This window comes from Phasianus colchicus, chromosome 2, assembly GCF_987193195.1.
Source record: "Phasianus colchicus chromosome 2, bPhaCol1.hap1.1, whole genome shotgun sequence".
Taxonomy (NCBI): domain Eukaryota; kingdom Metazoa; phylum Chordata; class Aves; order Galliformes; family Phasianidae; genus Phasianus; species Phasianus colchicus.
Window position 1 is genome coordinate 66,597,782 of NC_143437.1, and position 27,508 is coordinate 66,625,289.

Here is a 27,508-nt window from a genome sequence, read left to right on the forward strand (position 1 = left end):
AGTTTATATTTGACTCTGGTTATGTTGCTTAACTTTGGGCTTTATATAGGGCTACTATGGAAGTTTGGCTGGAGCACAAGCCATATGATCATTTTACTAAAATTAGGCTCTGCTTGTCACAGGCTGCAGAAGCTTTGGAGCCATTGTGCTGGCCTGAAGCATGAGGAAGAAAAGGGCTCCCTTTTCCCATTCCTTTTCCTTGACTCTCTCTTTCCTCATGGAATCAAACAAGCAGCTGAAGCTGAATCCTCCAATGTGCTGTGTTTAGTTAGAGTCATATCTCGGTTTGTTCTCTGTCACCCCTTGTGTGAGTGCAAATTAAAGCCCTGTCTCTATTGGGATTTTAATATGTCAAAAGTGATATCTTTTTCCTATTGGAAACATGAAAAAGCCAATAGCTTCCTCTGTAACATGCAACCCAGCACAAGTGAAACAGCAGCAACCCCAGCTGAGCCCATAGCTATCCCACAAACTGCATTTGTGTTGGGTGGATGATTTAGCAGAAAGTGACGTGCGAGGGCAGCAGAAAACTTTGCTGTGACAGCCACGACCCCTCCAGAACTGCTTTGTCAATGCACTGTGCTGCATTCAGCACAGGAACCATGACCTGGCATGCTGCTGCAGTGTGCTGCTGGGAGCTTCCTTGGGGCAGATGCTTCTTTATCAAGGATGGTACTAAGCTGTAAATCTCACTGCTGTGGGACTTTTCCTTTTAGACAAGAAGTAAATAAATGCACACTGAAAAGATCCAGTGAAGGGGAACTGAGTGCCAAGGTGCTGCAAAACCCCAAAGCAGCAGCTGGCCGCTGGCTGGGAGGGCAATGGGGAAGCACCGGTGCTGTGCTTGCTCCCCTGTGCACCTTTTGCTGGGCACCTGCTGTCAGCCACTATCAGGATCAGGATCCTCATCCCAGGGCAATCCTTTAAATGCTGCAACACTCAGGGGATCAGTAACAAGATCTGGGTGCCAGCTCCTGCAGTTCTGTAGCACGTGTTGCATGTCATCCACTTTTTCTTCCTCGGTAAAAAGAGAAATTGGGCATTCCCTAACTTTCTGTAGTGTTCTACAGGATGTACACATGCTGCACAAAGGCTCTGCCCTCCTCCCTCCTTCCCTTTCCACTCTCCTTTCCCCCCTCCTTGCTGTGTTGCCATGGTGCTGGGCCCTGTTGACAAAGAGTTGCTATGGATGGTGAATGGCTGCCTATGGTGGTGGAGGTGACCGGCCTGCTCCAGGACACAGCTTTCCATGTAGCCAAGTGCACAGCAGAGGTAACTGGGAGCAATGGGGAGTGCTGGAATGAATGGAAATAGGGTGAAAGGGCCTGGGAGCCCCAAGGATGCTCCACAGAACTGGGTATAGCTGGGCAGTCCCACACAACACACAGTAGAGCCATGCACAATGAAGTCCTGCCTTGTCCCACATCCTCACCCCTGGGTTCAAGTCACTTACAGGACTGCAGCTGTTGAAATGCATGCAGAAATGCAGCTGATGATGCTCAGATATCTTTGAATGTCTTGCTACTTGCATCTATCTCATGTGGCAGAGGAGGAGACCGTAATTCATATTTGTGAAGCAGACATTCTTACAAAATCTCCCACAACATTTGTGAGCAGGTGTTCAGAGCAGTTTGTGCTTCTGCAGGTGCCAGGAATTATGCCAGTGCAGGAACGGGTGTGGTGCAATCGTTGTACTTACTGAGGCTTTGACTCAGGTTGTAATTAATTAGGGAAGTGCAAGCATGGATTGGATGGATGGGTGGGGCTATTATACTGCTTGTAAGCAATTTCTTTTTTCATATTTGGTATATCTAGGCACTGAAACTGAAGTTTCCAAGCAAATTTGCAGATCCTGTAGTACATCCTTTATTGGAATTTGCATGGAATGAATATTTACAGAAGAAAAAGAAGGTAACTCTTATAACTATTAGATAGCTGCATGTCTAAAATTAAGTAGAACTTGGCTCATGAGTAATAGAATATCCTGAGTTGGAAGGGACCCATATGGATCATCAACTCCAACTCCTGGCTCCACACAGGACCCCCTAAAAATCAAACTATATATCTGAGCACACTGTGCAGGAGATTCTTCAACTCCAGCAAGCTCAGCAGTGTGACCAGCCTGGGTAGCCTGGCAGCCTATTCTGTGCCTGATCACCTTCTCATGAACAAGCTCTTCCTAACACCCAGCATGACTCTGCCCTAACACAGCTCCTTGCCATTTTCTTAGGTCCTGTCCCTGTCACCTTCTTCCTGTAGAAGAAGGGACAGGAAACTTGGGGAGAGAATGAAGAAACTGTTAGGATATGCAGGGAGAAAGTTAGAAAGGTAAAAGCCCAGCTTAAATTCAAGCTGGCCACTGGAGTAAAAGAACAAAAACCTTTTTTTATGAATATATTAACAGTAAGAGGAGGGCTAAAGAGAGAAAATCTCTGTCTTCTACTGGATATGGCAGGAAACGTGACCACTGAGGATAAGGAAAAGGCTGAGGTTCTCAGTACCTTCTTTGGATCTGTCTTTAAAAGTCAGACCAGTTATCCTCAGGGTACTCTACCTCCTGACCTGGAAGTCTGGGATGGGGGGCAGAATAAACCGCCCTTGATTCAGGTGGAAACAGTTAGATACCTACTACTGCACCTGGACTGACTGTTACAAGTCCATGGAGCTGGACGGGATCCATCTCCCTTGCTGAGGGAGCTGGTGGAGGTGATTCCCAAGCTGTTTTCTACCATCTGTCAGCATTCTTGGCCAGCTGGAGAGATCCCAGAGGATTGGAGGCTTGTTATCTACAAGAAGGGTTACAAGGAGTATCCTGACATCAGCACCAGGAAAGGTTATGGAGCAGATCATCTTGAGCAAGATCACGCAGTATGTGTGGGACAACTGGGGGATCAGGCCCAGCCAGCATGGGTTTACAAAAGGCAGATCTTGCTTGACCAACCTGATCTCCTTCTGTCCTTCTGTGATTGAATGACCCACCTGCTGGATGAGGGAAAGGCTGTTGACATAGTCTACTAGACTTCAGCAAAGCCTTTGACACTGTCTCCCACAGTATTCTCTTGAAGAAGCTGGCAGCCTGGACAAGGGAATTGAGTGCACTCTCAGTAAGTTTGCAGATGACACCAAGTTGGGAGGAAGTGTCATCTGCCTGAGGGTAGAAAGGCCTTTCAGAGCCTGGACAGGCTGGATCACTGGGCTTAGGCCAGTGGGATGAAGTTCAAAAAGACTAAGTGCTGGGTTCTGCACTTTGGCCACAACGACCCTGATTAATGCTACGGGCTTGGGGCAGAGTGGCTGGAAGACTGTGAGGAGAAAGTGGACCTGGGGGTGTTGGTCAGTGCTTGGCTGAACATGAGCCAGCAGCATGCCCAGGTGGCCAAGAAGGCCAATGGCATCCTGGCTTACATCAGAAATAGTTTTGCCAGCAGGAGCAGGAAGTGGACTGTCCCTCTGTATTCAGCTCTGGTGAGGCTGCACTTCAATTACTGTGCTCAGTTCTGTGCCCCTCATTACAAGAAAGACACTGAGGCCCTGGAGCACATCCAGAGAAGGGCAATGAAGCTGGTGAGAGGTCTGGAGCATAAGTCTTACGAGGAGCAGCTGAGGCAACTGGGATTGTTCAGTCCGGCGATGAGGAGGCTCAGGGGAAGACTATTGCTTTCTACAATTCCCTGAAAGGAGGCTGTGGTGAGGTGGGAGTTGGCCACTTCTCCCACATAACTAGTGATAGGACAAGAGGGAACGGCCTCAAGTTGATGGATATTAGGAAAAATTTCTTCTCCAAAAGAGCGGTCAGGTGATGGAATGGGCTGCCCAGGGAGGTGGTGGAGTCACCATCCCTGGAGGTGTTCAAGATGTTGTACTAAGGAACATTTTTGAGTGGGGAAATATTGGTGGTAGGTGGATGGTTGGACTGGATGATCTTTGAGGTCTTTTCTAACCTTGGTCGTTCTATGATTCTAACAGCTCAGCAGTGCCCCTCCACTCCCTGTGAGGAGCTGTAGGCCACCGTTTGGCCTCCCCTCATCCTCTTCTGCTCTGGGCCAAACAAACCAAGAGATCTCAGCTACTCCTTGCTTTACTCCTTGCATCAGTTGCCCAGCTGCCGTGCCAGCTTTCCCTTCCAGCACACCTCATCAAAACCGCTGCTGCAGATTCTCTGGGTTAGCAAGATTTATGAGTCTAAAAGTAGGAGAAGCACAAAAATACCACAGGTCACTCTACCTGTTTGTACAGCATTACAAATTGCATCTTTACTAAGTGTGAAAATAACTTCTTGAGGCTCTGTGCTCTCCCTCTTCCATGCAGGAGCTGAGAGGCGAGGTGTGGGGATATGCCTCCCGTGTGATGTGCTTTGTTAATGGATGGCTGCTCGGCGATGAGGAGGAGTTGCTCAAGTGGGCCTATTGCAAATGGGGCTACCGCGATTTTAAGCCTGAGGCCCTTTACCAAGCAATCACAGAGGATTTTTACACCAAACACCTGAAGAGCAGCCAGGCAAGTAACATGGTTTTACAAGAAGAGTGCAAGGTGTGTTAACCAACTGAATGTATTATCACAGAATCTCAGAATCGTAGGGGTTGGAAGGTACCTATGGAGATCACTGAGTACAACTCCCTGCTAAAAGCAGGATCCCTCCAGTAGGTTCCCCAGGAAAGCGTCCAGGTGAGTCTTGAACATCTCCAGAGAAGGAGACTCCACAGCCTCTCTGGGCAACCTGCTCTGGTGCTCTGTCACTCTCACAGTAAAGAAGTTTTTCCTCATGTTCGTATGGAATGTTCTGTGTTCCAGTTTGTGCTGTTGCTCCTTGTCCTGTCACTGTGTACCACCAAAAAGAGCCCAGGAGTCAAGTCCACTTGACTCCTGCCCTTTAGATATTTACAAGCATTGATAAGTTCCTCCCTCAGTCTTCTTTTCTCCAGGCTGAACAGTCCCATGTCTCTCAGCTTTTCTTCATAAAGGAGATGCTCCAGATCCCTTATCATCTTTGTGGCCCTCCACTGGACTCTCTCTAGAAGTTCCCAGCCTTCTTCAACTGGGAGGCCCAGAAGTGGACATTGTGCTCCAGATAAAACACAGTACTCAGTTGAAGCACAGCAAATATCACACTGATTCCATGTGGATTTGAGAATTAAGGGCAAAGAGCAAGAACTGTCCCTTTTGGTGGTGTGATGGCTATTCCTGCTAATTCACTTATCCTGCCCATATCATATGGGCCACAATAGGGACACAGACAAGTACAAGGTGAAGATGGCTCTAACACTGCCAGGATTATTTCTGCCCAGAAGAGTGAAATATCCTTTGCCTTTCTGTTTGTTTAAACAAAGCAATAGGAATACAGTTCTGTACTAACCATCCCACAGACATGCTGAGATGGCTCACACTGAGCTGCTGGTACTGACCTGCATTAGAAAGGAAGGGCTGCACTGAAAGTTGGCCTTCATCTCACCGGATTTGTTTTTCTGGCCCAAACAGCACATATTTGTGTATTTGGACATAGCCATTGAGGAGCAGCCCATTGGGACACTTCTGTTTGAGGTAAGCGGCTGAGTAAAACAGCAAAAGCAAAGAGTAAAGATATCAAACATTGGGTTTTCACTTCCTGAGGGAAAGGAGGCTGAAATCTGGACGGCTGATGTCAGTTATGAATTTCATATTTTTCCTCTCGTGCTCATTTTACAGCTCTTTTCTGATGTATGCCCCAAAACCTGTGAGAATTTCCGTGCTCTGTGCGAAGGAGGAGTGATGTCTGCCAGCAGTGGTCAAGAGCTCACTTATAAAAATTCCTGTTTTCATCGGTTTGTAAAACCTGTGTGGATCCAAGGAGGAGGTGCATTTCCAAATGTCCTGAGTAAATCTGGGTCACAGCAGAAGTGGGACGGGATAACCACCATGGGTTATAGTCCAAGCACATGTAACCAAACTAAAGCTAATGTCTTATTAAGAGCAGGATAAGATCTTAATACATATGAAAACTAGAAAGTATCTTCTCCTTTAGCCATCTCACTCTCTAAATGGAGGAAATGTATAGATAACTTGTTCTTTTTATTATTCAAGACTTCTTAAAAAGATCTTTCACTAAGTACTTAGAAAACTAAATGAGAACGTTAAAACACTAGGAATACCCACAGGAAAACATATTACTTGTTTTATTGAGAGATTAACTTATGGAGGCATTTAGTCAAGTCTCAGAGCCATGTCAGACATGTTGGTGAGCTGCTTGAGCAGCAGAGCCATGCCTGGAGTCAGGCACTGCGTACTGAGGAGAAAGGCACTGTGAAAATCTCATAACATAGGCTGTCTGACACCCTAAGGGAGGACAAGATTACAGAGCTGTATCAGAAGAGACTGCCTTCATTCCTCACTCCCCTTTGGTCAATCATCTGTCTTACCTACCTCTATTTCTTACCCACGTTTGCCCTGCTTACTCCAAGTGGGACTGCTCAAATCCAGTTTTAGTTTATACTTTGAAAATGAACTTTAAAAGTCTAAGAATGTCTAAGCAGCTATCTATGGAGTCAACAAAGCAACCTAAAATTATTACCTTGCCCATCAGAAATCTTTTTCCATTTCTCTTTTACCAAATAATTTTTCTCAGGCAAGTTAGCAGTTTTAATCTGCCATAACATCATAGCTGCATTTCCCCCCTTCCTCGCTCTAACCCCACTCACTGCAATTGATGCCCTTCTCCCAGCCTGCCCCTTCCTGGGCTGATGCAGTAATCCATGAAAAGTTCTTCCAAAAACTCTGTTAAAATGTTGGTATTAAAAGAGTAATTTTGGCTTCCCTGGAAGATGGGCAAACCGTGTCTCCAAGCTCTGCTGGAGCCATTCAGATAATCCTGAGCTATGCCTGTGATCCACCTGACCTCTGATCATTACACCATGTCTACCCAACAGACATAACTGGGAAAGGAGATGGAGGAGAGTCAATTTATGGTCCCACATTTGAAGGTACGTTCTCTAAATTACCTCACTGCACAAATGTCACACTGCCACAAAAATCAAGCTGTTTATCCGATCTTACAGAATAACCTGAGGATTTCCATTTGTTTCCCTTGAGGAAATGGTTTGATTTTCAGCGAGATTTTGGCTTAAGAACTGACTTGCAGTCTTGGCCCCTGCACTGGATGCTCAGCTCCACCAGTGCTTTTCCCTGCCAAAATCAGGGCAGAGGCTCACCTGCTGCCTGCCTGCTTCAAACTGCGAACACTCAGACAGAAGTGGATTAGCTGCAGATCTCCAACCAGCTGATACCTTTTGCTTAAATATGTTTAAAGTAATGGAAGTGAGTTGGCTTTAACTCCAGATTTTCTGGATCTCAGGCAGCTTTTAAGGCTTGGGCACATCACACACATTGCCACAGTTGGTTCTGCAGCTCCAAATGTGAATTACTTCTGAATCCAACTGAATGTAGAATGCCTATAAAGCTGTGAAGGTCGGGAAATGACAGGTGTGAGCAAATTTAACAATAAATGTACACCCCTACTGATAGAAAGTAGTTAGATATAAAGAAAAAAGAACATTATTACATATAATATTTAAGAAAAATAACCCATGTAATTGACATAGACATTTGGGATACTCTGTTTGGATTAAATGCTACCCATAAAGACATTTTAGGTCAGCTAAAGCGCTTCTGAAACTGATTTATGTTCTCTTATGTAAAAGCTTTCTTACTGACAGTGTCACTACCAATGTTACATTTGAGCAGGCTGGGCAGCAGCCAGCACTGAGATCAGAAGTGCCAAGTGTAGCTGCAAACTTTATTTTCAAAGGCAGCGAAGAGCCCACTTTCACCTCGAGGCTATGGGACCAACCTAAAGCAGGCTGGAATTGAGTAGCCAGGCAGGTTTGAGCTCTGCTGCCCAGGGCTCTACTTCTTCTACTTTTTCTTTAAAAGCTACACACAGCTTTTCATCTCCTAGCAAAGTGTTCACTTGGGTATGCCTATTTTAAGGCTTAGATTGCTTTCCGAGTTCTTCCTGCCAAACTATTTACACAAAGGGCAGAGGACAAATATCTTTGATATCTGCAAGCAGTGACAGATGCCTCTGTCAGATGGTGAAACTTTTCTGCAAAACTGGGTGGCTGGCACGCCTCCATTCACTGCAATGCCTGCTGAAATTAATGGGACGCAGCTACATTTTACTGTGACGAGCTCAAAGTACTGAGGTAATTACAGAGAACCACTTGGACAGGAGAGCCGTGTCATTGCACAAAGCATTCTAATCCAAAATTAAACTGCTGAAGATATTTTGCAAACCACAAGTCAGCATTCAGGGAGTAACTATTCAGTTAACATTTAATTACCTTTTTTATGAATCAGCTTCGGAGAAAGGCACTCAAAAAGGGTAAAAATTATTTTAAAAAATGTTAAAATCTAAATATTTTAATTGGCTTCTTTGCTTGCTTGAGAACTGAATATTAGTGGGAAGACTTTTCAAGGAAGGACATTGGTTCATACCAGGCTTTACTCACATGAGACTTTCCTTTGTGGAAAAAGGAAAAGGGCAAGTGGGAAAGAAAGACATGGGAAGTTATGGGAGCTGGAAGCAAAGAGGAACAGAGGAATCAGTACATATTCTGCCTTTTATCCCTGAACTCTTTTCCCAGATGAAAACTTTGCCATCCCTCACAAGGGAAGAGGTATCCTTGGGATGGCTAACAAGGGCCGCCACAGCAATGGCTCCCAGTTCTACATCACGCTTCAGCCAGTTCCCTACCTGGACAAAAAATGTGTGGCTTTTGGGTATGTATGCTCAAGCTTGCATCTGCTGCAGCACAGAGGTTACCCTAGCTCTGCAGGACATGGCAACTGCAATGTGGATATCTCTGGCCAGGGAGAGGATGGATAAGTCATGTTTGATGTATCTAGTGACACCCTTTTTTTTTCATTTATTTGCCCTGGCCTGGCTTGATCAAGCTGGAAAACCCAATAGCAAAGTTAAGAGAGCTGCTGGGATCTCTCAAGGACAAAGTCAGCAAAGAGGTGCCTGCATAGCTTGGTGTCAGCTGGAGGTGTGTCCTAATGGGCTTGGAGCAAAGCCTCTAGTTCCTGCTCAGCCCTCAGTGGCCAAGATAAATTGTTTTAGTGAATGACTGTCTCAGTAAATTAATGCAGGGCTGGCTCTGTTGAGATTTTCAGCTTTTCATAAATGTAATGAGGATGATCATTGCTCTGTGCAGTTTGCTTCAGAAGGAGAAATCTGCAGTGCTACTTTCATGTCACTGTTACAGATAGCATTTTGGAAGGACATGAAAAGCACAACTGCCTAAGCTAAAGAGAACAAGCCAAGTTGGTGGCTGGCTGGATAGATTACCAACCCATGGTGTTTACCTTGAGGTCCTGCCTGGACACCAGCTGTGTAATCTGGAAGATGCAGGATCCTTGAGCACAACTGACCTCCGTTACAAAGCTAATCTCTGCAGGACAAGCTCGTAATTAACAGATAGAAAAACTGGAAGACGTTTTCTCTTGTAGCCATCTCACTTTCAAAACAGAGGAAAAGTTCAGATAATTTGTGCTTTTAATTATCTAAGGCTTTTTCAAAAAATGTTGAAAACTAAAAATTGCAGAACATTGGACTGTTTTCAAAGACTCAGGTTGGCACTGCAAAGGGAGGAAATGAAAGGTATTTCTCGGGGAAACACTTCCAATAACTTCTGATAACACAGTTTTTTACTTCTTTCTCCTCAAAATTAATGGCCATTCGTAGCTGGTACAAGGCTTCTTTCTTTAAATAAATGTAACTGCCATAACTCAGTATTTTCATATCCCCTAAAAAGCTAAATAGCAACTATTTAATCAAGAACCAATGGTGTTTTTTACCCCATTGTGAAGAATAAAGAGTAGAGCCCACTTGGTTTTGTTATGGTGGCTGCAGAGCTGGCTTCAGGGACAGGGGATACTGCTCAGGCAGCAAAGGTGGATCAAAGCTGCTATTCCTCCCTTCTGCAGGCAATTGATTGAGGGCACAGAGGTTCTCCAGCGACTGGAAACTGTACCGACGTATAATGAAAAGCCCAAAGTGACCTGCAAAGTTATGAAGTGTGGGACTTTCCAGCCATGATCACCAACTTCGCAGCAAGGTAGAGCACTGATTTCTGCTCAGCTTTTCACAGACCTCGATGGCTTTCGTGTAAGATAAAAGAAACACTTCTTGCAAATGTGAATGTGTTGGAATCGTTATTTTGACTTAGTTTAAAAAGTGTTCATAGGCTGTTAGAAGCACTTTAATATGAGTATAGAGAAAAAAATGTGAACATAAAGTGTAGAAAAAGACTTCTGCCAATCTACAATTTCTGGATAATAGCTTAGTATGATTATATACTGACAGGCAGACACAGTACTGCCGGAACACACTCAGAGGAATAAAGCCAACCAATCTTGGCTAAATTCTGCCTCAACCACCAACCTCCACACAGCAGTGTGCAGCTCCGAGCACCACTGCCCAGCACAGCTCTGACTTGAAGTGTAGCCTACATGCTGTAACTCAGATATATCAGAGGAAGGCAGAAAAAAATGTTTGCAGGACTGAGTATCTCTGAATGCCAGACATTTGACCCTGCAGTGAATGCTGTGAGCTAAAATGAGCACCTTTGAAATCAGGTTGAGCTACTTCAGGCAGAAATGAGAAATGTTAAAACAGGTGTAAGTTTCAAGTGATTATTTTTGGTTAAAGTCATTATTGTCACTAAACCAGAGTAAAATCTTGTTTATAAAGTTACTGCACAGAAGGAAGTTTTAAGGTTACCTGTGGATGAAAATACGTAATACACAACTGATTGCTGGTGTTGATGATCTCATACATGCAAGATGGCTTTGGCGATCTGCGCAGAGCCTGGGTGCTGATGGTCTCAGCAGGGAATGGCAGAGAAGCACTAAAAGAAGAAAAAGAAAATGCAGCCTGGAGAGAGGCCACAAAGAAGTGCACAGGAAGCTCATTGGAAAGAGCAGCAATTCTGAGAGCTGTGTCAGGGCTGTGCAGACACGGTCAGCTTACTGATCTCCAGCCTGTATTTCCAGCATCACAAAGAGACTGTGCCAGGGGAAGCGACCTTTGCTCTTGCACTGAGCTCTCTGCGTGAGCTGCTCAAATCTGCAAAACAAGGCCATCCAAGTTGGGAGAGGTGGAATTAGCAAAGTATGAGGAGAGACCCAGTTTTGCCTGAGCTTAAGATGAGATTTCAGGAAAAGCAGCATTCTAATGCTTCTTTGCTAAATGGGGATGAATTTAACAAATCAATTAGCAAGTAGGTTAACTTAGTGTTTGAAGAGTCCACAGACCTACAGTGATCCCACATGCTTTGAGGGAGCATAATGAACATCTTCACTTTAGCAAGGGGATTCAGATTTTTCTTCAGTTATTGTGAGAAACAAAAACCTAAAATATACAGATATGTACTGCAGATATGTCTGCAGATGGCTAAGGAACTGTCAACACATTTTCTTCTTTTATTCTCTAAATAATTCTGAAACCTATACATAGACAACTGCAGAGGAACTAAGTTAACTGTAGGAAATTTTCAAATCAATTAAACTGTCTGGAAAATAATTATTTTTACTTCAAAGTCCTGTGCCAAAGGTGAAAATAAACAAAATAGGACAATATATTTCCTGACAAATTACTTTTCATGAGCAGTGGAGAAAATGCTGTGGAAGGATATGGCTTCAAAACTCAGTACTGGGATGCAGATTAACAGCTCCTATTTCTTGCAAGGACTTTAAATCATATGCACATGTCTGAAGGTGAGAGAAAAGTCATTTTTGTTCTTCTGCAGGTTAAAGAAGAAAATTCTAAAAGGACAATTCTTCAACTTCTTATTTGAAAATAAGTCATTCGTTATGTTTCTGTTTATTTGGCTTCTGCATTGAGACCTGTCTACAGCAAGCAGACCTCTTACTAAACTACATTCAAACTTTCAGTAAGCTGTATCCAGAGGGCACAGGATAAGTTCTCTCTGCTGCTGTCTGGCTTGCTCACAGCAGGTCTGCTCTGCAGCATGGCTGCACCACTGTGTCCCCAGTGTCCCCACAAGAGACTGAACCAGAGCACAGCATGTGCTTCAAGACCAAAGGACCTGACCTGAGCAGCAGTCGGGGCACAACAACTTGTGCTCTGGAGACAGGCAGCGTTTGGGATCCCACAGGGTGGCAAAGGCCTGCTCACATCAGGCATCAGAAAGCTGATCCTGTGCCAAAGAACATCTATCTGACAAAAAAGTACAGTGGCTGAATGTACAACATAGTGGGTGGGGGACAACTGGTTGGAGTTACACCAGGTGGAAAACATTATCACAAAAGGAGGAGAACGCAACTAGGACACGTTTTGAATTTTAGTCATAATGATCCTGCAGTCCAGCAACAATTACATTGTTTGTATCTGTCAGGACAGGACGCTCTACCAGCAAAACTGTGGTGAAATCCTTCATCCAGTATTGAGGAGGTCACTTAAAAGAAAGAGTGTGTCCTTCAGCCCTGTTTCTCCAGTTGGTGCAAGTTGGATACACTTGAGGAGGTCTAGGTGATGAACAGTAAAACAGTAAAGGAATAATCTTGTTCATAATGTTAACCACAAACCAAAAAGATGTTTTGTATCACATTTTCTTTTGTAACCTATATCTCTCATGGGATGCCTGGTGTTCTCTGAGAGCCTGCCCAGCACAGCAGGTGGGTCTCAGCTGCCCAGGAGAAGGGTTTTGTCCTTCTGCCCCATCTCACCTCTCCCCCATCTCACTTCTTATCTTGCACCCTTACGTAATGGTATGAAATATCCAAATAAACTTTGGATGGCATATTTTCCTTGTTAAAACATCAACCATGTCTTTACACTTCATGTACACTTGCCACGCAGATGAAATGACACTTTGGAAATGAACACAAATGTTTGCAAATTGAACCAAATACATCTTCCTTTCAGTTAATCTGCTATTTTTACTTCCATTCATTGCCACCACCCCAAACTGTGGGACACTCCCCCTGGCACCTCTTCAGAAGCCCCATCATTACATCATGCTCAGCACTACTGATGCAGGGTGATCTGCTGAGATTTCTGGGCATTTACTACATTTCAGATGTGCTTCCCTAAAACAGACATCTGCAGACCCTTAAGTTTTACCCATTTTTGCCAAGTACTTTACATATATTTCCAGTAATGCAGTGGTTGCATCCTGACATTCAAAGCAGAGGTAAATGCTTTACTAACCACTAAGTATATAACAGTGCAATGAGAAATGAATACACTGATGAGTCTTGTATTTCAAATCCAACAACAACAACCCCAACTGCTGTGGTCCTGCTGACCGTATTCCTCAACAAAGTCCCGAGATGCTGACTGTAAGAAAAAACAGACAAACCACATTTATCACTCACTTGGATTCCTACCAGCCCCAGGATTACAGGACAGACATATTTTCACTCACTTCTGGAGACAAGCTGTAGCTGTAATTCTTGCCCTGACAGCAGTCTTCTATTTTTATTTATCCATTTTATTTTCTCCCTATTTTCCACATGTATACATACTGTTCTCTATCAATCACATTTAACATATGTCCTCTTTGTTTTCAATCTAAAAAGAACAGAAGTTTAGTGTGCTGTCCTCATGAAATGCAGGCTGCAGCCAGCATGACACTTCATGTTAAGCCTCACTAAAACAAAACACTGTACAAACTGCTGAAGATAGACTTAGTGCCATAACCTGCAAGAATTCCAAAAAGAGAAAATCTGTGCTCAAATAATGTCTGATGTCTGGTGAAATCACAACAGACAACCAAGTCAATGATGTCCAGCAGGATGCCATAGGATATCCTTTATCCCAGGACATGAGACCTTCTGTGGCATGTCTCGGATGGATGGGAGGCAATCACAGGAAGCTCCCACCTTCTAAGTTTGCAGCACGTGACAGTCTCTATTTATGCTGTTCTGTTTTACATGCTTCTAATTCAAAGTCATAGCAGAAACACTGTATTTTAATAATGGCTGTGTAAACCCTTTCTTGGCATTTAAAAGCCAGCAATTTTATTCATATTACAGAAGTAAATGGGCTAAGTCACACTGGCACTTCAAAAAAAAGCATGTGCAGGCTGAAAGGTCACTACCTGTGAGTGTGGTTTCTCTACCTTTGTCACTTTCCAGAGTTGAGTTCAAAAGCCACTGAAATCCACAGCCAGCAAGATCAGAGAATCCTTTGAATTGGAAGAGATCTTTAAAGGGCCATCTAGTCCAACTCCCCTGCAATGAACAGAGACACCACAGATAGATCAGGTTGTCCAGAACCCTCTCCAGCCTGATCTTGAATGTCCCAGCATGTGGGCTTCCATCACATATCTCAGCACCCTCTTTCAGCACCTCACTACTCTTATGGTAAAATCTTCTTCCTTATATCCAATTGAAATCTCCCTTCTTTTAGTTTGAAGCCACTTCCCCTTGTATTACCACCACAGACCCTGCTAAAGAGTCTGTCCCCTTCCTTCTTATAGCCCCACTGAAAGGCCTGTTTAAAGTCTCCCCAGAGCCTTCTCTTCTCCAGGCTGAACAGCCCCAGCTCTCAGCCTGTCCTCACAGGAGAGGTGTTCCATCCCTTGGATCGTTTTTGTGGCCCTCCTCTGGCTGTATTCCATCCTCAGGATGTATTCCATCAGGTCTGCATCTACCCTGTACTGAGGACTTCACATTTGGACACCTCAGGTCATCTCACCACAGCTTCTGAGAGGTGCCTGCTTACATTCATTTTCTCTGCTGTTTTCTTTGCAGCCTTTCCCTGGAAGACTCATTTGCAGGAAGGCGATGCACGAGCCATCCCACACATCGCATAACAGCTTGGGGAGAAACATCTCCACCCAAATCATGAACTATCAGTAGTCCTCCAGAGCCTTCCAGAACTCACGACAGGTGGCTCATCTTAAGATTTCAATGTTGTTCTGGTCTCTTGGCAGCGTAACACCACCTGGCAAGAAAGGAGAATGGAAGATTAAGTTTGTAAGTTTAGTTGGCTGCTTATTCCTTGTTATTGTGCAACTCAGCTCATGCTTAAGAGAAACAGCAGAATTTTCCCGATTTAATGCATCTCATTCACCTCTCCTTTCACCCCGATGGTCTCACGCTAAAATGTGCTCTGGAGCTCTGGCTTGGCTCCCCTTTATTAGAAACAGCTCTGGATGTTTCCCTTGGTTTCCCAACATTCGCACTGCACAAGATGTTGAGGCAGATTAGCACTTTTATTTGCAGGCTCTACTGCTGACGATAAACGTTGATACAGCTTGCTTTAAGAAGAAAAAAAAAACAAGAAAAAGGCAAGAGAGGGGCGAAAGAGGGAAACTTTCCGTCAGCCCCTCATCGCCCCGAGGGAGGAGGGGATGCCCCTCCAGCCAATCAGCGTCCGCCGCTCAGCGGACCAGGGGGCGTGGCCATCGCAGGGGGCGGGAAGGCGCTGACGGGCAGCACGTGACGCGCGGGAAAAGCTCCCGCAGAGCAGCGGGGGGCGTATAGGAGGGCGGGGCGGGGTGGACCGTGTCACCTCCCCGGCAGGGGGCGGGGCCTGCTCGCCGGGGTGCCGCCCACGTGACGCTGCGGCGCTCGGGAGCGGATCGGGTAGAGGGGAAGCGCCGACGGGCGGGAGTTGCCGTTCCTCGCTGTGCCGCCGCCATGGGCCGGAGAGCCGCGCTGCCGCTGGCCGCCCTTTGCCTCGTTTCAGCGCTCTGCGGGCTGGCGGCTGGGAGCAGTTGGACGCAAACGCGTAGCGACGCCGCCGCCGCGGCGGCCGTGGGTGAGTGCTCCGCGCCCTCTCCTCTCACCTCCCCTCCTCCCTCCCCCCCAGCCCTCCCGCCGACGGGGCAGCCCCTCCTTCCCTGCCCCCGCCGTCCCCTGGCGCGCCGCCCGGGCGGATCGGCCCGTTAGCGGGGTTGCGGCTGAGTCACGGCGGCGGCGGCGGCGGCGGCGGCTCCTCTCCGGGAACTCGGCTGGCTGGCCGGGCTGCGGGCGGTGCTGACGTCACCGGGACCGCGCTCCGTGTGCTCGGCGGGGACCGCCGGGTAGAGCGGAGGTCGCGGTCCCCGCGGTGCGGCGGGAGAGGGCGGTGTGAGCCCGAGCTGCGCGGCACGCAGCCTGCTGCTGCGGGGACCGACGGTCGTCGCCTCGCCCGCTCCCGGGCTCGGAGTTCGCTGTTTTCCCTGCAGCTCGTTCAAGGAGCGAATAACTCAGCTGGCAGGGCGCTCTTGAAACCTTTAATTTAAAAAAAAAAAAAAAAAAAGCCAGGCTCTGTCGATCCTTTAATTTAGAAAATGTGTTTCTCCCCCGTGTGAGTCTGGCTTGGAAGGGAAACTGAAAGCCCCAGCGCACGCGGTGCCAGCCGGCTGTGCCACATCGCCTCCCTTCCCGTGAGGGCTTCCCAGGGGCCGGCTCTGTCGGAATGGGTGCTGCTGCCTCGCTGCCCGCTGCCAGAACTACGAGTGAATTTAATTATTTTATTCTCTGAAATCCGTTATTAAGGAATAGTCGTATCGCTGTTGAAGTGGTTCTAGTGCTATCTTTCTGAAGAGAGCAAGGCAAGGCTATTGCGTACCTCGCCGGTAGGAGTTGGCAGAGGTTTTTTTGTATCTGACTGCTCTCAGGAAATGGTAAGGAAATAGCACAAGCGTTTCTAGCCTGATCCTGCCGTATCCAACAAGGGCAGCTGTATCCAGGCACAATTCCAATTACCAGAATACTGAATTAGAGAGCTGGTGCATTTCTGGTTGTTATCTTGACTGCCAAAAACCTGTGATTAGCCAAAGTCCCTTTGCTGGGGAGCAGGATGGAGAAAAGCAAAGGGTCACCCATCGGTTTGCAGAGCGGGTAGTATTATATTCAACGAGTTGGAAACTGCAGTGGTTTGGGGGTTGCTTTTTTCTTTTCTGAGTATGATGACTGTGACTAAGTCTTAATCAAAACTAATGTATTGAAATTGGAGATGGGGAACAGAGTTGATTTGATCCAGATACTGGCCGTGTTGACGTTGTGGTTTTAAGGCTACAGTGTTGGGCTGAGATTGACATAAAAACGCAGCTGGACTGGTTGGGTGGCTGGCTTCTGCTGTGATCAAAGCAGGGATAGTCTGACTTCTGCCTTCCTTTATATGCATTTGTGTATGACGTCCTTTAAGCTCTCGTCTTTATTTCCCTTCTGCTGCTTATTTTTGTAGTAGCCAGCTGTATTACTTAACGGAGAAACACAATCAAAAGGAACCAAGCTCCTCATCTGAGGTTTTAATAAATTTCTGCAGTATAAATGCAGTGGGCTTTGGTAACTTCATTAGTTGCATATTTTTGTTGTTTGTCCAGATTCACTGTTGTTAGGTTACTTGAGACCTGATGTATATGTGAGGTCTGGTTTTGGGCTATCAGTAGCGCTGTGAGAGAAATAGAAATACTTTTAACAAGATACAAACTGTAACTTTTAGGAGCTGTTGGCTCCATGTGAAAGATTGTGCATTAAACCGGGAGATCTATAGGTGAGAATTTACACCTCTAAGAACTGTTTCCATGAGTTCGCTGCTCTTACAGGGATTGTTTTGTTCTAATCAGTGTATCTGTTTTTTTTATTTTTTTTCTCCAGACATCTGTGGGAATATTTCTACGTGTAGTTTGTGTATTGGTAATGAGACGCATGGAACAGGCTGTGAGTGGATCAGATGTAACGGTAAGGAGGACTGTGCAGTGCAGGTCCTGTAACCCAACTACATCTCATGTATTTATGTTAACATTCACTACTGTGAATAGATTGTTCTGTTTGATAACCTGATGGAGCAATAACTCATAACTTGCATCTGTTGCTGAGCAGATTTGAAGTTCTTAGGTGGAGACACCAGAAAATGGTCAGAATAATCCTAGATTTGTAAGGCTTCTGATTTAAGTCTGTACTGTTGATTAGCTAATGTTTTCTAGATGGTTCAGAATGTTAATAGAGCAAATTACCTGTATGTGCTTGCTCTGAAGGAGTTGAGTGGATTCTGAGAGGCAGGCTGCAGTCCTTTTGAGGTTATCACAGAATGAATCATAGAATGGCCTGTGTTGAGAAGAACCACAATGATCATCTAGTTTCAACTCCCCTGCTATGTGCAGGGTCACCAACCACCAGACCAGGCTGCCCAGAGCCACATCCAGCCTGGCCTTGAATGCCTCTAGGAATGGGGCATCCACAACCTCCTAGGGCATGCCATACACCTGATGACAGCCACTACTCTGGAACTGAAAAGGAATCCATTAAATGAGATTAGTCTTAACTAAGTAGTGTTCCTAAAACTATGAATTGCATCCCACTGAAAGGGGTGTGGTAGAGCCCCCAAAATGTAAAGCATTAGTTGGCTTCATTCAGAGCTTTCTTTTCCTTATTATAGGGAAGATGGGTATATATACATTTAGGTGACCTCTGGTACTCTCTTGATGAGTCAACAAAGCTGCTGTTGACAAAGTCACATGAGGACCACGGTTTCTCTGTGAGAAGGAGAATCATTCTTATTAAATGAGGTGGATATAGACAAAATGATTTGAGTAAAGAATGGTTTGACTGCAATAATAATGATGTAGATAGCTAGTATACGAAAGCCAAGCTAGTTCAGGACTGATGAAAAGAATTCTGGATGTTGCTTGTCCAGCAGAGGCATTTTTAAAGGAAGATGCTCTTAGAAATCCTACATCTGTTATCTGACCAGCAGGCAGCTCTCTCAGCTGTGTGAAGTAAATTCCTTTGAGGAAAGGATGAAATCTGAGGCAAGGGAGAGAGGCATGCAGGTGGCAAATAAGCAACTGATGTCAAGGATCTGTTGGAGAGCTGGAGCTACGTTTTTCACTGCATGTAGAATTCCTAAGACAGTAAGAATTTATACTGTTCCTGCAGATAGGAAATATTTAATTTACTGTCACAAATAGTAGAAAAAATGACTAACTTTATAGGCCTTAAAGGGAAAGTACCAAGCTATTCTGTTAGAGAAAAATAGTGTTTAACCAAGGAAGTATATTGCTTAAATGTGACAGATTAGCTGTAGTGAAAGAATATATTAACCTCTGTAATTTTTAATCATTAATATAATAGTGAAGTCGTATACATGGAAGTGGTTTTAATGTTATCCTGGCTAGAAGATGGTGTTTGGTTTATCCTGAGAACGATTTATTAGCAGTTAAGAACAAGCTCTAAATATTTTTTTCTAAATTCTGCTGGTTTAAATACTCGTTTTTACAGATTCACAGATGTGTGTAAATGGAACAACTTCTGAAGCACCTAAGAACTGTACAATTGAAAAACAATGTTCCTGTGAGTATTCAAACGCTATGGAAGCTAAATATCTGAAGTATAACAAGTCTCATTTGCACCTCCTTAATTTGTTGAACTTTAATGCCTTCTACAATTTACATATGATTGTACAGGTGTGTAAATAAGCCCTCTGCTTCCAGCTTAAACTTATGATATGGTATTAAAATGCACAATTTTATTGTTCACGCAGTAACTGCTGCTGCTTCAAGAAGCTTGATGTATTTGAGTAGACAAGTCTGTTTGCCTACTTACTGCCTTGGTTTCTTAGGCTGAAATTTCCTGTTAAGTATAGCCTTGCCTATTTGGAAGTACTTTAAAGATGTTAAGGAACTTCTCAATATCTTTAGGAGAATGAGTTTCGTTTTAAACAAAAACTGTTTCACGTGCTGAATCAGTGCTTCATCTGAGATGTAGTAAATGGGAGGAAAAAAAGTAGCAAACCTGCTTTGTTAACTTCAGAGCTTCATGCAGTCCTGAAATGTAGGGTCTGAGTTATAGAACTGCACGTGGAACCTTCATGCTGGTCACGTGTTTAGTTTTTGTGCTTTTCACTAATTTGTGCTTTCTTTGCAAGGCAGATTTGTGATATATGAATGATTTAGATTAAATCTAGAACTTTGCTTTTGTGGAAGTTGCCTAATCTTTCTGGAAGCTGACAAGAAATAGATCTTAAAATAGAATTTTCTGGTTTTAAGACACGGGGCAGAAAATGAAAAATTTGCAGTGCTCTTGTCTGGATTAGCTCAAGAGTGCCGCTGGAAAAGGCTGGCTCACACCAATGAGGATGAAGCTTTCATGCTGCTTCTGGTGGTAGTGGCTGGTCAGAATGCTGCTGGGCTTGAACTTCTGTGTTGTTTCTAAAACTGTAACAACTGCTCCTTAATCAGTGGAAAATTCCAAAATACCATTTTTTTCAGTGCTTTCCAAAAATAGCATGCTATTAAAATGTTTTGTTGTATACCTAAGAGTAGCATCTCTACCATCTGTTCATATTAAACCTTGTAGTGAGACTACTGGGGTGTTGCATTCAGTTTCTGCATATTCATGGCAATTTAACTGTAACCTTTAATAGAGAATCTTGCTTGGTATAAGAGGAACCTGTGTGCCTCATCAGCTCTCCATTATCCAGAGTAGCAGAAAACTAGTGTACCCTGAGTAGTGTGACTTGTATGGTACAGCCTGTATCATGTTACATCTGGCCTAGTTTTGTGCATGGGAGCTGGCAGTGAGCAGTGTTGCCATGGGAGCACTGGGTTGTAAGTGGGCAGGGTGATAGTACTGTGATAGTAGCATCACAAACCTTTGTCCAGTAGCTGTCTCCTGCCCAGCTTCTCTGCTGGCCTCTGCTCATATAGCCCAGTCAGGCTGGAGGAGCAATGGACCTGGACCAACTGTGACAATCCTTCTCTGTAAGGCAGCTAAAATCAGTTGGCTGTAATGTGGGTGGTTGGGGAAAGATGACAGCTCTGCTCACCAGTCTTCTCTCCACTCCCCAGCTGTGATTGATTCCTCCTGCTGAGTATTCCATTTTAACAGAAGAGTTAAATTAGAATCATAGAATGGCCTCTGTTAAAAAGGCCCACAGTGATCACCTAGTTTCAACCCCCCTGCTATGAGCAGGATCACCAACCACTAGACCAGGCTACCCAGAGCCACATCCAGCCTGGCCTTGAATGCATCCAGGGATATGGGATTAGCATTATCCACTGTTAATTGGATTTTTTTTATTATGAGACAGTGTCATGGTTCAGCACTAGATTTCAGATTTTTGGGGGTTGAAATAGAAAAACATTAAGGTAGACCTAAGCTGGCTTGATGCAAGTAGAATCAAAGGGAGTGCTTATTCTGGTGCATCCAAAGTGTGTCTGTAGAATCAGACTGCTCTGGTTTTCTACTGTGCAGAATTGCTTCAAGATGCTGAAAAAAATAAAATTAATGAATTCTAAAGGCTTCTGGACATAATGGTATTTTGGCAGGAAGTTCGCTGAGTCATGAGTGTTCACAGTGTTATCAAGCAGCAGGTTAGATGAGCTGTCCACGTGGGATTAGCTCAGATAATGCAGTAAATTGTAGAAAGTTCTTTACTAGGATTTTTACACCTATACTAGCAACAGCCCTCAGAATAGACAGCTTTAGTTAAACATCAGATTCTTGAGAATGTCCTAGTCATCACCCCCACCTCTGGATTCAGCTGTCTTACCGCTCTGATTTCTAGTTGGCCTTAATAGTTCAGGTTCACTCACACCTCCAGTGAGGCAGGGAAGCAGTACTGATTACCTAGTTGGCTATTGCATAAAACCTATGCAGTTTGCTCATGCATTAGGGCTGTTCTCCCTTTTGGTTTGCTTTGAAGAATCTTAGTTGATGTAGTCAACAGGAATGTTGTACACAGATTTGCACCATGAGGTTGAGCACTGAACTATCTGCCTGTGACAATTTTTTTTTCATCTATTCATTTCAAACAACTTGTGCTGTTAGTGTGGCGTTTGTAATTTCAGATCAGAACTGCAGAAGCATTCAGTGTTATATATGAGTCCCTAGAGCTCAGTCTACTACTATTCTCTAGTTAAAAGCTGTCCTTAATGTTTTTAACGCCACTTTTTATTCTTTCATAGCTCCTACATCTGTTCCTTTTTCTAATACTACTGAGCTGCCTTCCAATACTACAGCATCACCTTCCAATGCTACTACAGCGTCTTCCAATACCACATCTGGTTCTGTTACCACAGCTCATCCTACCACAGGTAATATGAAGAAACCTGACCTGGGGAGGCAATGAGTGAATGTGTGAGATTGCTTAGGGAACAGCTGAGTGAGCTTGAAAATGTAGTACCAGTGATAATGCACTATGCATTGCTAAGATTGCTTCTGTTGTCCTTTGTAGAATGGCAGTAAGCTAGGATTTAGTGAATGAAAAAGAGAAGAAGGGTTTGTTTTTTTTCTGCAGATCGCTGTGGTAGCATGGCTGCTTAACATCTGAGGTATGAAATACACATAAATGATTCCAAGGCCTAGAGGAAGTGAACTATATAAACTGTAACAGTGAAAGTGTTTCCTTCCAATATTTTCTCAGTGGTAATTGAGTTACATTAGTCATTTCCACTAATAATGAATTTTTACAGATTGGCTTTTTGTTATTCAATCCAGAATCTTTTGTTCTCCACATGCTGCTGTCTTAACAGTGAAGTTTTAGAAAATCTTATTCTTGAAAGCATCTACTGCTTAAAGTAGCTGGGAGGTAACTAGAGTTGGTGCTTGAGGATGCTCACAACAGCTTACAGCATACAGTGTCAGTGTACAGTGAGGTGACATTTAGCTTTGAGCAAAAGAACAAATGCTGGCACTTATCCCAGGCACATAGTGGAATACTCATTAGTTGTCAGTAATACTAATCTTGTGGGGTGGGAAAGGTCAGAGACCTGTAATTGTTTTGATAAACAAAGAATTGTTAGGAGACAGTCTAGCTACAGGTGAGTGTTCACACATTCCAATGATGTCATTGGTTGTTAATGAATTTTTGAGGAGAAGTGTTCGGTATCCAGTATTTATCTCCTGGCTAGAGGTACTACATTTAAGTATTTAAGTACAATAAACACTGTTTCTAAAGGCTAGTTATTGAAAATCCTTTGCCTTGATGCAGCTGTCTTGTTTCTTATTCACATACCAACATTTATTTTTTTTTTAAAAAGTGATTTTTATTTAAGTGAAAAATCACTGATATGTGAAGAACCTTGAAATATTTGGATAACAACCATATGGTTAGGCTGTGAGCTTAAATAAATAAATCCTTCTTGCAGAAAACTGGCTTAATGCCATGCAGCTGAACATCTGAATTGTGTGGGGTACACTCTGAGATCAAAGCTTATTCTCTCTGAAGCAAAACAAGACAAATCATTTATGTAAGAACTTGCATATTTGCAAGCTTTGCTCTTGAAGCTTACTGTATGTGCACACTGTCTGAATTTAAGTTTTCTCTCAAACAGCTCCAAACATCACCAATACCACTACGCTTGCTCCTGTATCTACCACTCCCATTACTTCAGCTGCCAAAACAACCAGTGTTCCAGGTAATGGCTATTATTAGTATACTTGAAGCATAAACCACTCAGACATTTATGTTAATTAAGAAGTGTTATCTTGAAAGATGCATAGCTTTGTGCCTAAGTTAACTTTATTGGAGTGACGTAGCAAGGTAACAGCCTGTGCATCAAGTCTAGTTGATGAGACGTTTAATGTCAGAAGCATGTTGGTCAGACTGTATAAACTGGCCCCTTCGTCATGGCATGACTGGAAGTTGCTTGTAAACTCAGCTGCAGGACTTATTTTGAAAGCTCTTCTTTTATCTTGCAGCATAATGATGGAATACCTTTATTTAATAAAAAAAAAAAAGACATCCAGTGACAGGAATAAGTAACTTGTAGTAATCTGTTCTAGCGTCTGCCCTGAATATGCTGTTTCATGAGAAGTTCTAATGAGGCAAAGCCCTGTAAAAGCAGGTGGCTGTTGTTTCTAGCTTCATATGTTGTGGCTTCAGTTGGCTTCTTTACTCCAGGAATTATGCTTACATAGATGATGAGAATTTAGGCACAAAATTGGAACAAGCAGGAGAGTCTGGAAAATACATTTTCACTGACCATATACAATATTATACTTCTATGGAAGGGAGGAAGACTTGCTCAGTACTGAGGTCCAAAGCAGTCTGGCAATAATGGCTAGTCTTTTTGCAAACATTACTTAATTAAATGACACTGCAAGTGCTGCTGCACTTGCCAGCAGCTGCATTTAGCCATACCTCTACTTTTATTTATGATTTTTGGATGTTTTGTCTGAGGAATCTCAAATACAAGGAAGCTACTGCTAAAATTGCTTAAACTGTAAGCCTTGTGAACTCTAACTGCTGTGTGTTGTTTGGCAGGTACAAATGCTACTGTGACTCCTGCACCTTCTTCGCGCAAGTCTACGTTTGATGCTGCCAGTTTCATAGGTGGAATTGTCCTTGTTTTGGGTCTGCAAGCTGTTATTTTCTTTCTGTACAAATTCTGCAGGTCGAAAGACCGAAACTATCACACACTTTAGGACCTGTCACTTTATAATGGACTAGTAGCTCAATACCTGTAGTTCACTGAACCAAAATATTTTCTGTTGCTCATGGAAGACAGCAGTTCATAATACCCTTTAAATCTCTAAAAGAAGACTTGGAAAGAATATTTTTGCAACATTATACTTGGCAAGAGGTAATGTGAATCTCTCCAGCAGGTTTACTTGCAATATTCTGCATGGGTTCTAATGGCTGTCTTTTCTTTAGTGGCTGCTGCTGTGGGACTTTTTTTGATATGCCAAATGTAGATATTTGGAGATTCATATTCAGTGGCAACACTGTCTTGAGTAGACAATCTCATGACTTATTGTGAAGGCTAATTTAATCAACATCTGATAAAAGTATCCCTTCAGTTTTATCAAGAAGTGAATTATTGGTGACTGACTTGAGGGAGTGAAATACCATCTATACTAGCTTGTAACTCACACAGTGTGCTGCTAGAAAGGTGAGCAAAATTGTAGAAGTAGGTAATGTCTTAGTAGAATCAAAAAACCCATACAGATACTTTTTTTTTTTTAACACAGGAAAAAAAAGATTGCTAGATAAAATACTGCATTCCAAACTGAAATCCTGCGTCATTTCCGACTAATGCTGAAGGTGGAGAGGATGTGTATGGGATAACTCTCATAAAGAGGAAATGAAAATTAGTGCCTTAAATGACTGAAAATTAGTAGGCTGCAAAAGTGTCCCACCTATCTCAAAGATAAGTCAAATATTTAGGTACTAGCTTTATATAGGAGAACAGAAACTTGAGTATGTGTGATTGAGCATTCCAGTTTCAGAATCTTTACACTGAATAACTGGCCCTTATTGACTGTTTTTGAGGGTGAGGGAGCATGGTACAGTAACGTTCAGCTACAGGGTAGCTTTAAGTTGTTTACCTTTTTTGTTTTGACATGCAAAGGCCAACCATAAAACTGAAGTGATAGAGTTCAAAGTACTGTTCACTCCCTGTTTAAAAAGGCAACAATTTGTATTTATACTTGAACTAGTGTTTCGGGAAATCCTGACTTTTTTCTTGTTCTTAAGCTTGCTTGTTAAAACTTCAATTCTTTTTAACCTTTGTGTGCGTCTGCTTGCTGCAGGAGCTATTCAAAGTAATCAGAGGATCTGCTGATTTGATTTGAGTCAGGATTGCTGTCCTGGTACTGCCAGGACTGTTTCTTTTCCCCAGCCTCATTCCTGCTATCAGTTTTGTATGACCTTGCAGTGAACTGGTTAAGGAAATCTATTCAGCCAAATGCTATCTTTTTTTTTTTTTTTAACTTGGCTGGATCACTCCTGTGATCTGAGAATAAGCAAAGGTATGTCATTGCCAAAGTTTACACAAACACCTTCAAGAATAAGCCCACAGGAAAAACTGAAGTACAGATAAAATGAAGCAGTGGGTATAGCACATGATGGTAGCTTTTGATGATACCCCTTGATCATCAGAGTGATCTGTAATACTGTCTTACTAGCTCTGATCCAACTAGAATTTGGCACCAGTGCAACAAAAGGATAACATTAATGCAGGCAACCATCATGGTAGTGTAGCTTAGATATTGAACAGATTGTTTGCAAGTTACTGACGTGCACAATTGCTTTTTGGTGTTCTTCTAGTTCGAATGGCATTATACTGTGCTGCATATAAAAACTCAAATTACTAGAAAAATACAAAATTTATTCACAAGTACTGTATTTTCAAGTTCATGAGCTTGTGGTTTTCTAAATAAAACTAAGACAATCAGCTCAGGTTCTTTAAAACAGAAGTGAGCAGCCAGCTTCCAGCAACAGCGTGTGTGGGTTAGATGGTATAACCTTGGCCTTATTGTGAAATCATTTAATCTGCCCTTTCCCTATCTCAGAACTATTTTATTACATGTTTAAAAAGATATCCATGAGCTTGTATTCTGTGCTTTGAAGTGAGCAAAATACTCTCCTACAGCGTGACAATTCTCAGCTCAGCAAAGCAAACTGTATTTCTAGTACATATATCTATATATTTGGCCTCCAAGGGCTATCTTTTGGGAAAACTTGCAGAAAAATGCTACAGAACACTTCATAGCATGGAAGACTTTGCTGCAAAAGCATTGCTCTGTAAAAATGTTGTTAAAATGCTTATTCATGAGCTATGCTGATTCTGATTTAAGTTATAAAATATGTTGGTAAAACAAACTAAAATAATTTTTCAAGTGCCTTAAAATTGCTTAATCTTTATGCCTCAAATTTTATTTAAAAGGGTAGAATGAATACCTTGCCTTAGTTACTAAAGTTTTCTTGGTGCCAGCAATTGCTACTTTCCAATACTTTAGGAAACCCAGGGTTTTTGATGTGTACAGATGCCAGTCTCAAAAACTCAAGCTTGTACTGCATCAATTCAGTTGTGTACTGGAAGGCCTGCACTGCACGTTGGTTGCTCGTTAGCCTTGCCAACAAGGTGTAATCCACAACTGATAGAGTTGTGGCTTCAGCTTTTCTCGTTCAGTTGTCTGGGGGAGGGAAGGCTGGATTATACATCGTCACCATGTGCTTGGCTGTCTCACTATAAAAATGAATTGCTCCTTTGCGAAACTGCAGTATCAGCTAATCTGTGCTGTGTGCTAGCAAATAACCTGAAGTAATAACTTGCAGTTTTTTCTCGGGCCTTGTGTTTTGAAGTGGAAGGTAGCTCATAGATCTGTAGTTGCATTTGCCCCTGAATCGGTTTTAGGCACTGAACTGTAGTGACTCTTCAAGTTTCCTGGCTTTTTCTTGAAGCCAGTTGTGCAAATAGCAAGCTGTTATCTTATGAATGTTCTTTGCAAGTGTTGCTGTAAAAGTTTGTTTTGTCTTCAGTGGAAGAAAACTGAAACAGTTGTAATCACAAAACCAAATTGATAAATAAAATCTGTTGAATGGAATTTTACTTGTAAACTTTCTTTCATGTGAGCATGACTGTCTGCCAAGTTTCTGGAGATAAGAGCTGTTTTCTATGGCAGTTGAACACTGAGGAAAGCAGGGGAGTGAAAAGTTTGACAAGTTAATCTAGCTCTCTGAAATAGTTTTAAGTTAGCAAAGTAGTTCTAAGTGTGCAAAATATAATTTCAGATTTAGAATGGTCTTCACAAAATATTTTCATTTTAGATCATGTTTTCTATGTTA

The 27,508-nt window shown here is 43.2% G+C and overlaps 2 protein-coding genes and 1 long non-coding RNA gene across 6 annotated transcripts; 2 read left to right on the plus strand and 1 right to left on the minus strand.

The window, feature by feature from the left end:
• Positions 1 to 1,149: 1,149 nt before the first annotated feature.
• PPIL6 (peptidylprolyl isomerase like 6) lies at positions 1,150 to 10,188 on the plus strand. Of its 3 annotated transcripts, none has more exons than XM_031611359.2 (8): positions 1,156 to 1,272; positions 1,816 to 1,911; positions 4,309 to 4,497; positions 5,476 to 5,538; positions 5,683 to 5,851; positions 6,900 to 6,953; positions 8,616 to 8,751; positions 9,961 to 10,188. In XM_031611359.2, exons 1-8 carry the CDS (start codon positions 1,186 to 1,188, stop codon positions 10,070 to 10,072), a joined length of 906 nt encoding a protein of 301 aa, XP_031467219.2. In that variant the 5' UTR covers positions 1,156 to 1,185; the 3' UTR covers positions 10,073 to 10,188. The 3 variants fall into 3 exon arrangements, with proteins under 3 accessions (XP_031467221.2, XP_031467219.2, XP_031467220.2); XM_031611360.2 differs by having other exon boundaries at positions 1,158 to 1,272; positions 5,683 to 5,830; positions 9,961 to 10,187; XM_031611361.2 differs by lacking the exon at positions 4,309 to 4,497 and having other exon boundaries at positions 1,150 to 1,272.
• A 2,048-nt stretch (positions 10,189 to 12,236) lies between these two features.
• On the minus strand, positions 12,237 to 15,442 carry LOC116240811 (uncharacterized). 2 transcript variants are annotated; one of them, XR_016464416.1, is made up of 4 exons: positions 15,077 to 15,442; positions 14,726 to 14,947; positions 13,425 to 14,232; positions 12,237 to 13,336 (listed from the first exon to the last, which is right to left on the minus strand). It is a non-coding gene; the product is annotated as an uncharacterized LOC116240811 (long non-coding RNA). The 2 variants fall into 2 exon arrangements; XR_004169412.2 differs by having other exon boundaries at positions 12,237 to 14,232.
• A 90-nt stretch (positions 15,443 to 15,532) lies between these two features.
• Positions 15,533 to 27,267, plus strand: CD164 (CD164 molecule). The gene is made up of 6 exons (XM_031611363.2): positions 15,533 to 15,766; positions 17,593 to 17,676; positions 19,216 to 19,287; positions 21,903 to 22,031; positions 23,271 to 23,354; positions 24,203 to 27,267. Exons 1-6 carry the CDS (start codon positions 15,646 to 15,648, stop codon positions 24,361 to 24,363), a joined length of 651 nt encoding a protein of 216 aa, XP_031467223.2. The 5' UTR covers positions 15,533 to 15,645; the 3' UTR covers positions 24,364 to 27,267.
• Positions 27,268 to 27,508: the final 241 nt, after the last annotated feature.